Source organism: Phasianus colchicus, chromosome 2, assembly GCF_987193195.1.
Source record: "Phasianus colchicus chromosome 2, bPhaCol1.hap1.1, whole genome shotgun sequence".
Classification (NCBI taxonomy): Eukaryota; Metazoa; Chordata; class Aves; order Galliformes; family Phasianidae; genus Phasianus; species Phasianus colchicus.
This window is the reverse complement of record NC_143437.1, coordinates 33388001-33401693: the sequence shown is the minus strand read 5'-3', so window position 1 is coordinate 33401693 and position 13693 is coordinate 33388001. Positions and strand designations below refer to the sequence as shown.

Below are 13693 nucleotides of genomic sequence, written 5' to 3'. Positions count from 1 at the left end.
ATTGCTGGCTCATGTCCAGCTTCCCATCCATCAGTAGTGAATCCACAATTCTTTTTCAGCAGGGGCTAATGTCAACATGTTTATCTAAGAGCAGTGTAGCAAATGGTTTAAACTTATCTACAACCCTCCTATTGAGGTTGGTCACTTCTGGTTACTCATATACCAACTGCAGTTTTAAATACAAAATAGAGTGATATTGTAGATTTGCATAGAATGTAACTGTTTCTCCAAAAAGAGATTCCTGCTGTAGTTTTCTATAGCTATGAATTGTTTGTGCCTCTTGATGTTTGATGTTGACTTTCCATTCAGGGAAACATAGGAAGACTGGAAGAGATGTAGCTATCAAAGTTATTGACAAGATGAGGTTTCCAACTAAGCAAGAAAGTCAGCTTCGTAATGAAGTTGCCATTCTCCAGGTACAAAATGATTTTTGTATCATGTCTGAGTTTTCCTCAAATAAGCCATTGCTAACATTGTGTAATGTCTGTAAGTGCTCTGAATTGATTTCTGCATCTGTTGCATGTGATTTTTGAGTCTTTTTGTAGGAAGAATCTCGTAAGTAGGGAATTGCCAAGCGTTTGATAGTGTTGATAACTTGAGGGTAGTATCTGCTGCAACAGGAGATGCACCAAGGACCTGTACTTTGGTTCCATGTCTCCCTCAGCCAACTGGAAACTGTAGTATTTTATGTTGTCTTTTATTATTGGCTCCTCTGTCTGAATGGTGATTTTGCATGTTCTGTACTCAAGCTATTGAGTGTATCAACTGTAAAATAATTACGGATAATTTGTGCTAAAAAAAAGCCTTAATATTGATAGTTTGTGTATTTCATGGATTATTGTGTATGATTCAAACTAATTTCTTGCCTCTGACATGTTTGCTTTTCATTTCTAACTCTCTGCTTAACTACTCTTTGATCTGTGCTACAATATTACTGTGTAATTCAGAATATTTCATGCTGTTTTATTTTAGTGATGTACTTCTACTACTTTATTTTAGAATTTGCATCACCCTGGGATTGTGAATCTGGAATGTATGTTTGAAACCCCAGAACGGGTCTTTGTTGTGATGGAAAAGCTACATGGTGATATGCTAGAGATGATTCTTTCCAGTGAGAAAAGTCGACTTCCAGAACGAATAACTAAGTTCATGGTCACTCAGGTTAGCATTCAGTCTCTCTCCTTGAGAGGAAAGGCTAGAGTTGTCTTTCATAGTTATGTGAGAATGGAGTTTGGAGAAGGGTTTCCTCTGTGTGAGACAGCACAAGGAGCTGTGTATCGAATGGCAGTTGAAAAAACATGGAAATAATCTGGAATATTTTTCTGATCCTCTTTCACAAGACTTAACATCATGGATATCTGAAGATGTACATCAAAACTCTAAATGTTCAAAATGGTGGAGTTAAAAAAAAAAAAAAAAAAGAAAAGAAAAAATCATCACAAAACCATTGGTTCCAGCCTATTGACTGGAAAAGTAATGCTTGTACATTATATATGAATTCTTCAAGGCTATATTGAAACAAATTTTATACTGCTTTCTGTGTGGATTTTGATGCTTTTGATCTATTTAAATAGTTATGAAAATTTTCTTTTTTTTCTATAGATACTTGTTGCTTTGAGGAATTTACACTTCAAGAATATTGTGCACTGTGATTTAAAACCAGAAAATGTACTACTAGCATCAGCAGAGCCATTCCCTCAAGTAAGTGAAGACTAAGAAATACTCATTTCCTCACTTTGTGGTTTTTGGTGGTTTTTTTTTTTGGTCTCCGTTTTGGTGCATACGATATTTAAACGATGACAGGAATAGAACTAAGTACCACCCTGGTTTTGCTCAGTAGTGCACTTGGGAGATCAGCCAGAGATTTCTCAGTTTAAAAATACATTTCTTTTGCAGGTGAAGCTGTGTGATTTTGGCTTTGCACGTATCATTGGTGAAAAATCTTTCAGGCGTTCTGTGGTGGGGACACCTGCTTATCTTGCCCCTGAAGTGCTCAGGAGTAAAGGTTACAACCGCTCCCTAGACATGTGGTCTGTTGGAGTTATTGTCTATGTGAGCCTTAGTGGTACATTCCCATTTAACGAAGATGAGGATATAAATGATCAGATTCAAAATGCAGCATTTATGTACCCACCCAATCCTTGGAAGGAAATCTCTAGTGAAGGTAAAGAAATGAACTTTCTTTATTAGAACATCTTCATGCATAGATAGTGCATCCAAGTGCTTAAACCACAAGGTTCATTGAGAGAGCAATGCAAAAATCTTGAGTAGTTTGGGTTTTGTAGGCTATGCCAAAATGGCTAAATGTGAGCTGGCATAGACATAGGAAAGGTGAAATGTTAAATACAGTGTCTTGGATCGTTTTCAGAAAAGAAGGAGCCAGAAGATTTTGTGGGGGAAAAACTGATGTAATGACTTGATTGCATTCATAGAGAGTGGGATAAATAACCTCAAATTCCTCAGAAATCCCAATGAAAAGTTAGATCTTGCCTGAGTATTTGCTGAACACTGATGTCATAAAACCTACTTTATCTAAACGATGATATCATTACAGAAATGGTTCAAAGTTGAATATGGAATTTTGTTTTGTACATTAATAAGTAAAGCAAAACCTGGATCTGTATTATTCAGATCTGAACAGTCTGGAAATGTATGAGGTTGGTCTTCAGAACTTTCTAATGCCAACTTTGTTAATCATATAAACATGACTATATGATCACACAAGCATGATTATATGATTAACACACAGCTAAGTGTGAAAGGACACACAAAAAATTACACAAATAGTGTAATTACCTTCGTCATGTTGCAACACAGGATTATGCTCAAGCTTTACTTAAACACTTCTGAGAATTACTGAAATTTTAACAGGTAATATAATAAAGCTTTTATTGTTTCTGTCAAAGGAAAAAAAAACAACATTAAAAACAAACCTCCCCATGCCTATTTTGTAGCCTAATTTAATATAAGCAAAGCCACGAATAAAATTCAGGGGCTTGATTCACTTTAGAAGAGTTCAGTAGTGTATGCACAATTCACTTTCACTGCAGCATGTGGAAGATGTGATTAATATTCAAACAATATATTTTTTTCTGTTTCTCATTGTTAGCCATTGATTTAATAAACAATTTGCTTCAAGTCAAGATGAGGAAGCGTTTCAGTGTTGACAAATCCCTTAGTCACCCGTGGTTACAGGTAAAATGATGTGTCTTCATCCCTATGCTTATAATGGACAAATAACAATTGTTTGTATGAAATCCTTCACAAGCTTAGTAAAACTACTAGTAAAGGTTGTAAAGAAACACTCATGCAGTATTTCTGGTTTTGGCTTAATATTTTACATGCTTCATTACTCTGCCCATTTCTTAGTGGTTTTCACTCCAAAGGAAAAATTGTTCATTGCTCTCCCCTTCCGTCTTATTCACTGCCTGATGCTAACATGGAGTTCCACTTTTCTGTTGCTTCTGAATAGAGGCAGTGATGAATGTGTGGAGTCTCAATGAGAACAGCACAGACACACGTTGTTCAGTGCTAAAGATGACTCACAAACTAGGGGGTGCTGTAGTTTATAGCTATTTTAGAAGAGAACTGTTTGAAATAGAATGTAATAAGTAACCTAAAAGACATTGTACAACTTAGAAGACATTAAGGGGAAAATCCAATTAAATAAACAGTACAAACAGTACTGGAACCAGTATCACTTTATGTATGTATACATATAAATAGTAGTACAGTTAGTTTTATAATAAAACTCTCTTATCTGTCTTCTAGCAGTCTTCATGATTTCTAATGCTACAGCCTTGGGAACTAGCCTACTTAATTTGGAACCTTTCTTTTTTTGTTGTACTCTGTCCTGTTGGTTTTATCTTGTTGTTATTTATATTAAAAGAGACAAATTGCTGAATTTATCTTTGGAAATATAAGGCTGCTGTTTCTTGAACTGCTTCATTAACTCTTCTGCTCCTTAGGATTATCAGACTTGGCTTGACCTCAGAGAGTTTGAAACACGCATTGGAGAGCGTTACATTACCCATGAGAGTGATGATGCACGCTGGAAGGAACATGCGTATGAACACAACCTTGAATACCCCCAGCATTTTATTATGGCTCCGAATCCAGATGACATGGAAGAGGACCCTTGATTTAGTCATATTGCTAAACTGCAGCAAGGGCCGACACTCCAGACAGAAATTGAAGATAAGTTTTGGAACAATTGTCGCTCTTTCTGAATGCTTTAATGTAGTTCAGTGTACAGAGCCTCAGAGGATCCTGTGTTGACGTGGGAATAGACTGTCATCCGACAAGCTTTCTTCCAGCTCTGACCTAAACTATGAATGGTTATTGGACAGTGGGATAAGCCCATTGGGTAACGCTGCACGCAGCTGTATGGCTACAAGGCCATTACTGAAGTCTGATGTGTACAGATAGAATGCTTTGCGTTTTTCAAGGTTTTCTTTTTTTCTTTTTTTTTTTTTGTAGCCTACACAGTAAGAATTTTGTAATGGTTTTCTAATCCCTATTTATCCCTATTTACTAGGCCATAGAGAACTGTTTTTTGTTACTTAGATACATCTCCTGTTTCTTAGACTGTGCATTGTGAAAAGAGATTGTAAAAGGAAATCAGTGCAGAATACATTAGCTAATAGAAAAACATGGCAGTTCAAGGTTGAATATGGCTTCATAGGTGAAGGAGTAATTTGCTGCTCTTAAGACAGTTGGGTGTGTCTGTCTTTGGCCTAACTGAACTTCTTCCAGATACCAAAAAAGAAAGAGAAAACATGCAACTTCTTACATTCCTCTTGAAATGCTGGCTGACAATCTGAAAAGACGACAATCAGAGCTGTGCTCATCCTATATTTTGTCTGGTAAAACAGAGCAATAAGCCACAGTATTGTGTTGCTATGCAAGGCTGATGCGTGTCATTGATACACACCAAAGGTATTTTGCCTTAAAACTACATCAGTAGTGCAGAGAGCACAAGACTTGATGTAGCTTATCCTTTCTCTCTGGAAAAAGTTTATAGCAGAAAGATGTGGAAAAATAGGGAAAAACATATGCAGCTTTCTTCTGTTGTTTGGAATAATGATGTTTTTAAATTTTCTAGTATTTTTCTAATTTTTTAAGGCTCCCTCAACTAACATCAGGAATAGTTTGTAGCTTGCTAGCTTGTATCTTAATTCTGTTCCATACTTGGATATGACAAAATCACCTGTTGCTTCCACCACGGCAGCTAGACTGGAAGAGAAAGGGCTTTCCCTTCCTTGCAATCTTTACCTGCAGCCTCTTCTCTCCCTGTTGTGCTCAGAACTGTTTTGAGCTGAATGGAGAGTCCAAAACCACTCCCTAATTCAGTTTTTTTTGCAGATGCCCCAGTTGATGGATTCCCAACTATTTACTGGACCTTGGCACAAAAGAGGAAGCAGTAATATTCTTTGGAAATGATTCCCTAGGAGCATAGTTAAAATTGACTGTATTTCAGGGAAGTTTGAGACCTTGAGTACTAAATGCAGATGGAAGAGGGTGTTTTTTCTTCTCACCTATTAAAAAAAGTGGGAAGAAAAGATTTCCTTTTGTGTGGATCAGCTGCGTTGTGCTGCTGTGGAAGGTGCTGGGTGGCTCTACACATCTCTGATATGCCAAGCTACGTAAGTGCAACTGAAAATACCTTAACACTTATATAGACTTGAACTGCAAAGGTGGGGGGGTGCTTTGAAGTAGCTCCTTTCTCTCCTACAATTTTTTTTGTGTGTATGTAGAGAGATATTTCTTTTTTTTTTCCTCCTAGTGTTGTTCAGGTAAGGAAACAGGTGAGCGGATTTACTCTAAGCTGTTAGATATCACAGAACTTTACCAAGGTGTTTTGGTGCTGGGATCTGCCTGCAGTGACAGTAAACTGGTAATAAGGTCAGTGGCAGCTGCAGAAGTGTATATGTGGGCAGGCTTGAGTTCTGAATGTCCCTTTACTTTTCCAGTTGCCCTTAGTATAACTGCAGTTGTTTTACAAGTATCTAAGTAATTTAAAGCTGAAGTCTGGCTTCCCTGTTAAAATACACCTAACTTTGCAGAAAAAACTTGATTGAATCTACACAGCAGTTTGCTACAGCTACCAGTAGGCAGAGTATTTCTGGAGTATTTCTGCCTTCCTACCATCATGCATCCTTTCTCCTAGCACATTATTCTCAGGTTTGTGCAGGGATGAGCCTGATGGGAGACTGTGCCACTCCTGCGCTGGGGGAGGTCATTCTTTCACTTTCATGCAGTCAAAGCAGTGTAAAGGAATCTGAAAAGGGCAGAATTTGACCCTTAACCTTGCTCTCCTGCTTAGGTGAGGTTTTGGGACTGATTCTTCTTCAAGAGGCACTATTTTTTTAATCTTTGGAAACAGAACAATCACATATGAAGTTGGTAGTCTAGTATTGGCTCAGGCGTGGCAAGGGAAGCAATCTTTCTTTTTTTTTTTTTCCCCCCCTCTAACTTCCACCACCCAACTGACTAAGTTTCAGTGAAGCCATTGCTATCTTCCATTCCAGCTGTAATAATATAAATACAGTCTGGTTTTAAGCTTTCGATTTTAAACTTGAGTTGTCACTGTCTATTGTTTTTTTTTTTTTTTTTTTTAAAGGGAGAAAAAAAGCCAGCTTGGTTGCTTGAAAAGCACAACACAAGAGAGGAAGGGGTTACAGTAAGAAATAAGGCCTGACTGATGTCTCTCCCCAAGAAGTCTGCTTTGTGCTGCAAAAAAAATAAAAATTATATTAGCTATTTATTCTTAACTTGTATTAAAAAGAATGCTGTTAGCCTTTGGAGTGGTTTGCCTGATGATACATGCACATATGCAGACTTAGGGGCCAGACAATGGAAGCCACAAGCTGGCAGCTGAGGAACCAAAAAAATCAGACATGCATTATAAATAAACGTTTTTCATTGAGTAGCAAAAATAGCTGAATTTCTTTATTCCCTTTTTTCTACCCTTACTGCAAACTTTGACAGCAGTAGGTTATAGTGTTTAATATCCTTACCCCTAGATGAATTAAGTTGCATTCAACATTGCTATGATGATGCTAGAAAAAAAGCTCATGTAAAATTTTATAGCCTCAAATGGACACTGTCAAGTACTTTTATATTTTTATACATCCAATTGTTTGTAAATATCCTCTGATAAGCTTGAAAATAAAATTTATTTCCCTATCAGACTTGTTCCTTGTATTTATATGAACTCTTTCTCCTGTAAACTTTTCTTAGAAGCTTCTTCATACTTTCTTGTTGGTGAACCAGTCTGGCATTAGATATACTCTGTTGTGGGAATTCCGTTAGCAGTTGCTTTCTGACAAATAACTTCTTTGCATGCTTCCTATTACCATTCTTATAAAAACATCTTCAAAGATGCCAAGGCATGTTGTTTTGAGTGAGTACCTCAGCTGCGTGCAGCTAACGTCAGTGACAAACATGATCTGATAGACAAGTTTTAACTTGATTCCTCTACACAGTATTACTCTCAGCTCAGTAGTAAGACCCTGAAACGATGTTCATTCTCAGATCAGTGTGCACTGATTTCCTGATATCTACACCTATGGTTTAAGTCGGTCAGTGAGTAAGAACACTGTGTTGCAACAGATGTGCTCTGAAAGCACTCTCTTTCAAAACATGCCTAGGCTCTGGAATGTAGGTTGGTATGAGACTGGTTGGTAAGAGGAAAATTGCCTGGAAAAAGTGTGACATTTCAGGTTCCTTCAGTTTAAAGATAAATCAAAATGTTTAGTTGTTACCTTACTGCTTACTATTGCAAAACATTTAGTACATGAAAATATAAAATGCACAGGACTTGATTGCTTTAACTTTAAATTTTTTTTTTTTATTTAATAGGTTGCTGCTGAAAGTTACCACTGTTACACATCTCAGTACAGTAATTGAAATTATTTGTGACTGAACTTACTTCAGTGAGAGTTCACTAAATCCAGCAACAGGTGGTAGGGGAGATTTGGATTGTGGATTATCTTTCTTTGTAGGACGTACAACTCTGTGATAAGGCAGTAAGGCAAAAAAATGAAAACAGTCTCCCATTTTCTTAGGGTTCATCAACATATCAAAGCTGTGGAGCAATTGCTCATGAGTTGCCGAGTCGCGTGAATTCTGCAAGAGCACCTAAAAAGAAAAAGAAGGTAGGCTGTAGCCTTTCCTGCTTCCCTATACATTCCCTCATACCTGTAATCTGCCCTTGCATCCTTCCATCTGCCCTAGTGTAACAGTCCCATAATGTTCAGTAGAACAGGTGAGCACTGGTGGAACTCGCACAGTAAGTACATACCAAAGTTTTGCATTAAATACTCCTAGAAGGAGTATGATGAGTTCACTTTGAGGGCTCCAAAGTAATATATATCTAAGGGAGGCAACTCTATGCTACCTCAGACCAACAAGTCATTTTTTAACAACTTTTAATAAGATTCTGATTGTAAAGCAGCTCTCTTGCTGCTTGAGAGTGCTGCCAGTGGATGAGGAGTGCACTATATACTGCAAACACTATTGTACCTGCAATCGGAGGTCAATGCCCATGTTTTTTAAAAACTCTCGTTGTTTTATGGGGCCCAAAGTTGCTGTTCTTCCCTCTGCCATCTTTCGAAGATAACTGAAATCAACATCTGCTGTCAGGTCTGCTGTACCTGGCGCTTTCAGTACATCATGAAGTTTGTGATTCCGGAAACCCTGAAAAATTAAATTGCAAGATTACACTCAGGTGTATTCCTGGCTATCAAAGATGTAAGTGTAGCAGGGGCTCAAGTTATGCTTCCTACCAGACAGAAACCCTGAAAGGAACTGATTAAATGAGAACTCAATTACACTATTTTATAGCTGTGGCAACAGTACAGTTTTCTGTTATAATGTCCAACTAATTTTTTTTTTTTGCACCAGAACTTAAATGATCCAAGGGAGAAAGAAAAGATAATGGAGTATTTTAGCATAGTACTTCTGGACTTACTCGGAACGTGTCAGTTTTTGTTCCATCGTGACCATAATCAGCAATCAGTGCAGCCCCACCATCCTTTTCTATACGACAGGCAAGCCTCTGGATGAGGACGCCAGCCTCAGGACATACTTCCACATGATCTCGTGTTTCTTCAGGCTAGTGCAGAGTTCAAAGACCAAAATACCTGTATTAGCAAAAAAAAGTACAGGGCAAGAGTATTCCACACGTGTCTTGTTGTCACTCATCACTGGGCACAGAGATACAGGGGTACAGTCCAGGCTACCTATAGCTTGAGCTAGTTTTTGCTAATGGTCTCTCTTTCAATTAGAGTTTTCCAAGTTCTCAATTTCTTTCATCTCCTGTACAGCCTACTCACTGGAATGACGTTTTGTAACAAATGAGAATACCTGCATAGAGTGGAACTGCATTACTGTGGTAATAAAAATTAGAAACAACACTACAGCCACGCATACACTTCAGAAAAACCTTTGTGTTAAATCTTGCAGTTGGTTTTAATCTCAATTAAGAATCCAGTGAATTTTAGAGAGAAAAAGTCTTAGACACCTGCTGTTAAACATCAGTATGGCATGTGTACCTAGTGAGTATGTACACAGAAGGCTGAGAGCCTGGCTTAGGTAGAGCCAGTGTTGAGAGGGTGATGTGACAAACCCAACACAGAACTGCTTGCTGCATCCATAAAACATCTAAGACCCGATTCTGCTAAACTTGATGTACATGTTTATTGTTGTGCTATACTTTCAAAGCACACAAGGTTTAATGCTGGTGGAAGCTTTGTAAAGTAAGAACTGTAAGCTGTGCTTAGTCACTGATGGATGGAGAGGCATCATCTTCCTGTCAAAGTAACTGAGAGGTGATATGTGACTTTAAAGAGACAGTAATGACCTATACAAACTCTGACAGGTGTAACCTTACCTGAATAAAGTTTTCTGTTGCAGGGGTCCTGGATGGTGACAGGACAAAGCGCAGCTGGTCAGGGACTTCTGGATCTATATCAACCAACACTTCATGCCAGCCTTTCTCTGTTCTCTGTTTAATTAACCCAGAGTACTCATTTTACACTCTAATAGGTGCACAGTATCTTGTTTCGTTGACTGAACTACTCTGCCAATCGTTTTCTCAAAAGTTCTAATTAAGAACATAATGTGCAATTAATTTACTTGTTATAAGTTACTTGTTGCTAATTAATTTCAGTGACTGCCTTTGAAAAGTGTGTGATAGAAACTGGTCAGTAGATTTACTAAGTCCAGGTTGAATTAAAAGGAATAAATGGTGCTGTTGAGAATAATTCTTTTGACAATTCACTGTTTAACTTACTAAAATAAAATTATTCTAGCAATAATTTTTCATAAATATTCTGAAAGTGAAGTTGAAAGTTTCTTCTGAATCGCATCTAGACTTCATTTAGCTATTCACATTGCTGCTAGTGGTACACAAAATAGTGCTGAACTAGAAACCTTATTCATGTTGTGTAGGAAATGAAGAAAAAAAAATGACTTGTCTAAGCAAAAAGAAGTCTTTAGATTTCTAAAGAGTTTTCTCCATACAAGAACAATTGCTAACTTTACAGCTGTCAAGTGAATTAAAGCCTTATTTGTCCAAGCTTAGTTAGAAACATTTCATCACCATAGCCAATGCATGTGTCTGGTTTGTTACCATCACTCTATTCTTCTCCAAAGAGAAAAGGTCATTAAGTATACAGTCACATTTACTGTATTCTTCTTGCTATACCTGAAACTTATGTATTGGCAGGGCATCCAGAAACTCATGCGCTAAGTAAAAACTGTAACCTGGAGGAAGGTTAAAAAAAAAAAAAAAAAAATCAAACATTAAATTAGATTAAAAATTAAAAATTATTATTTTTTTAAAATGTCTAAAGCATTATGCTAGTTAATGGCACTGTGAAATAATTATTATTCCCAGCTAGGATACATTAAAGGCAACATTTCTACAGCTAGCTATAGTTTCCAGTGCATAGTTGTTGTTTTTTTTGTTTGTTTGTTTTAAGATCTGTATCTCATGAAAGGACTATTGTAGTTCCTGTGCCATTATTTAGGCAAAAACACTCAATGGTTTCTCAGGTGAAGAAAAATTCGGAATGAAATATGAAATTGGGTAGCTATCCCAAACTGAAGTTATGATTCTCATTAATAAGCTTAAGTACCTGCCTTGGATTCATACATACTAGCTCCTAATTCTTGCATAACTGCCTTTTTTTTTATCCACGAGGAAGGTTAGCAGAGCTGTCCTTGGTTATCGCTGTAACAGGATGTTCAAGCCCGTTACCTTGCGGTACATCCTGAATGTCTCTGTACCAGTAAATGGGAATTCCAGTCTTGCTAATGCCTTTCATGTATGCAGATTTGTTCTCAGGGTTTGACTGCACCTTTCCTCCTGTCAGCATCTCTGCTTGGATTGCACTGAGTTTAGGACTTACTTCTACCAGATGAACAGAGACGTCACATTTACTAAGTAAAGAGGCAAGCTGGTTGAAGACCTGCAAAGGCAGAGAAGTTCTATAAGGTACAGTCATATTCTGTATACCTTCAAGAGTAAAGAATAAACATGATGTAATTAAGGGTTAAGGATAAGACTGAATTAGCTTTCATTCACTAAAACGCTCTCAGTTAACAAGACTGCATTTTGCTTCTCCAGAAGGAAAACAAAATAATATAATAGAATATAATAAAAGCTGCTACAGTTCTAACAGAGTTGGAGGACTATAACATACATTTATAATAATAAGGACATGAAATGTTAATCACTTTAAAGCTCCAACTCTTTTAAATTAACTTCTCTAATATCTGTAGAGCATTTAGCACTGAAAGAAAAACAGCTCCGTTTTCCCAAACAGCATAAGCAAAACATGTTCAATATTACATATTTCCCTGTGCAGACTTTTATCATTAACACATAAATCTGAAACTTCTGAGATACTAAATCCCATTATCAGTGTGTTTTTGAATTACTAGTATGTTAATTACTTGATAGCCATGCTCCAGTATAAGAACAAGGAGGATTAACTCAAGCAAGAAACCCAATAAGCCCCTGAAAACCTGGAGGAACCCAGCACGGATTCATTCCTGCACTTGTCCTCTCTGCTCCCTGCTGTTGCAGGCACTGAGGCCTCACACTTATGCGAGCCTGGATAATATATTCTCATACATAAGCTGTGATGGAATATTCCTGCCCTCCCTGTCAAGCAGTGTTTGTGTGGTTACATGTGTGCCTGCATTGTCCTGCTGTTCGTACAGAAGCCCGGACCCTTCTCTAAACAGTACAGACAAGCGTGTGTTTTAGTTAGAGTCAATGCTGCAAATCTGACTGCAGTGATATGGCTACTAAAGAACTTTAAACTCCAGCAGAATCTTACTTCTTTAGATCACAGTGTAGCCACTGAATAAGGCCAGAAATAGGGAGCATTACGGTTCACCTACCCGCAATATATCGTCTGTGAGGGTGCCTGTCCCAGGGCCCAGTTCCACCAGCTGGAACGCATTCTGTTTGCCCATGGCCATCCACTCACTAATGTACCATATTCCTATTAACTGACAGAAACAACACAAAGAGATACACTTTAACTCCAGAATCTGTGGAAAGTGACACCTGCCTTCTGCCTGGTAATAGCCAGGAGTGGCAAAACGTTCTCTCAGAACTTACAGATGGTGTCCCAAACTTTATAACCAGAAAGGGCTTCCCAGTCTCCTGCAAAAACAAGCCGCTCTCCCAGACCAGGTCCTCTTTCATAGAATCAGAGACTCATTAAGGCTGAAAAGACTGTGACAATCATCTAGTCCAGCCACCAACCCATCCCCACATCCCACAGTGCCGCATCCACCGCTCCTGAACACCTTCCATGGACGGTGGCTGCACCACCTCCCTGGGCAGCCTGTGCCACTGCCTCACCCCTCTTTTCAATCAGTTTTTCCTAATATCCAACCTGAACTTCTCCTGGCACAACTTAAGGCCTCCACCTCTCATCCTATCGCTGTTACCCAGAGGAAGAGGCCGACCCCACCTCACCACAACCTTCTTTCAGGTTGCCGTAGATAAGGTCTCCCCTGGGTGTCCCCGTCTCCAGACTGAACCGCCCCAGTTCTCTCAGCCATGCCCCCTAACTAACGCCTGCGCTCCGGATCCCTCACACCTTCGCTGCCCTTCCCTCAGGGCCTCAATGGACTTTTTGACCCAAAACGCAACGCGGCAGTGGAGACGCAGCCTCCAATCTTTCGGCGAGCGCCTTCCAACGGAACGAAACCTAAGCGTCGCCGAGCGGAACGCGAGGGCCGCGCGTCACCTCTCCAAATATCTGGCTGATCTCCGGCGAGGTGACGAAGTCCTCTCCGACGCCGCCGCGCCGCGTGTAGTAGCCCTGCGGGGGGAGGAGATGAGCGCCGAAGGGCCGCAGCGCTCGGCTCGGCCCCCGCCCGGCCCCGCCGCACCTGCCCGGGGTTGGTGAGCGCTTCCCGCATGTACTCCGCCACCGTCACCGGCCCGGCGGCGCGCAGCTTCAGCAGCAGATGCTGCAGCACTCCGCCGGCCTCCTCCTCGCCTCCCGCGCGCGAACGGAGCCGCGCCGCCAACGGCGCTAGGAGAGACGAGGGGAGCCGACGGCGGCCGGCGAGGCGCGGGGCCGCGGCCAGGAGCGCGCGGCACGCCGGCGGCAGCGGCATGACGGGCTGCGGCACCGCCGGCCGCTCCGTCGCGCCGGAA

General features: G+C 39.8%; 2 protein-coding genes across 7 annotated transcripts in view; one reads left to right on the top strand and one right to left on the bottom strand.

Moving 5' to 3' along the window:
• Positions 1-7186, top strand: part of PRKD3 (protein kinase D3) — a 44553-nt gene extending 37367 nt beyond the window's left edge. For 4 of the 5 annotated variants that reach the window (XM_090135293.1, XM_090135292.1, XM_090135291.1 and 1 more), the window contains exons 14-19: positions 310-416; positions 1000-1161; positions 1603-1701; positions 1897-2164; positions 3110-3195; positions 3969-6623. In XM_090135293.1, the coding sequence (XP_089991419.1) occupies positions 310-416; positions 1000-1161; positions 1603-1701; positions 1897-2164; positions 3110-3195; positions 3969-4142 (896 nt within the window). In that variant the 3' untranslated portion in view covers positions 4143-6623. Of the gene's footprint in view, positions 1-309; positions 417-999; positions 1162-1602; positions 1702-1896; positions 2165-3109; positions 3196-3968 lie in introns of all 5 variants that reach the window. The other variant, XR_004166896.2, reaches the window with a different exon arrangement.
• Positions 7187-7282: 96 nt separating this feature from the next.
• On the bottom strand, positions 7283-13676 carry NDUFAF7 (NADH:ubiquinone oxidoreductase complex assembly factor 7). 2 transcript variants are annotated; one of them, XM_031599883.2, is made up of 9 exons: positions 13423-13676; positions 13278-13352; positions 12418-12528; positions 11267-11477; positions 10712-10770; positions 9896-10009; positions 8975-9118; positions 8527-8700; positions 7283-8142 (listed from the first exon to the last, which is right to left on the bottom strand). In XM_031599883.2, exons 1-9 carry the CDS (start codon positions 13651-13653, stop codon positions 7930-7932), a joined length of 1332 nt encoding a protein of 443 aa, XP_031455743.2. In that variant the 5' UTR covers positions 13654-13676; the 3' UTR covers positions 7283-7929. The 2 variants fall into 2 exon arrangements, with proteins under 2 accessions (XP_031455743.2, XP_089991424.1); XM_090135298.1 differs by lacking the exons at positions 13278-13352; positions 13423-13676 and adding an exon at positions 12641-13271.
• Positions 13677-13693: the final 17 nt, after the last annotated feature.

Coding starts and splice junctions, on each gene's coding strand:
- NDUFAF7 (XM_031599883.2), bottom strand. CDS start 13,653: ATGCCGCTGCCGCCGGCGTGCCGCGCGCTCCTGGCCGCGGCCCCGCGC. Junction 12,529..13,277: donor TCAGCCAGATATTTGGAGAG/GTGACGCGCGGC, acceptor TGTTTCTGTCAG/TTAATAGGAATATGGTACAT. Junction 11,478..12,417: donor TCACAGACGATATATTGCGG/GTAGGTGAACCG, acceptor CTGCCTTTGCAG/GTCTTCAACCAGCTTGCCTC.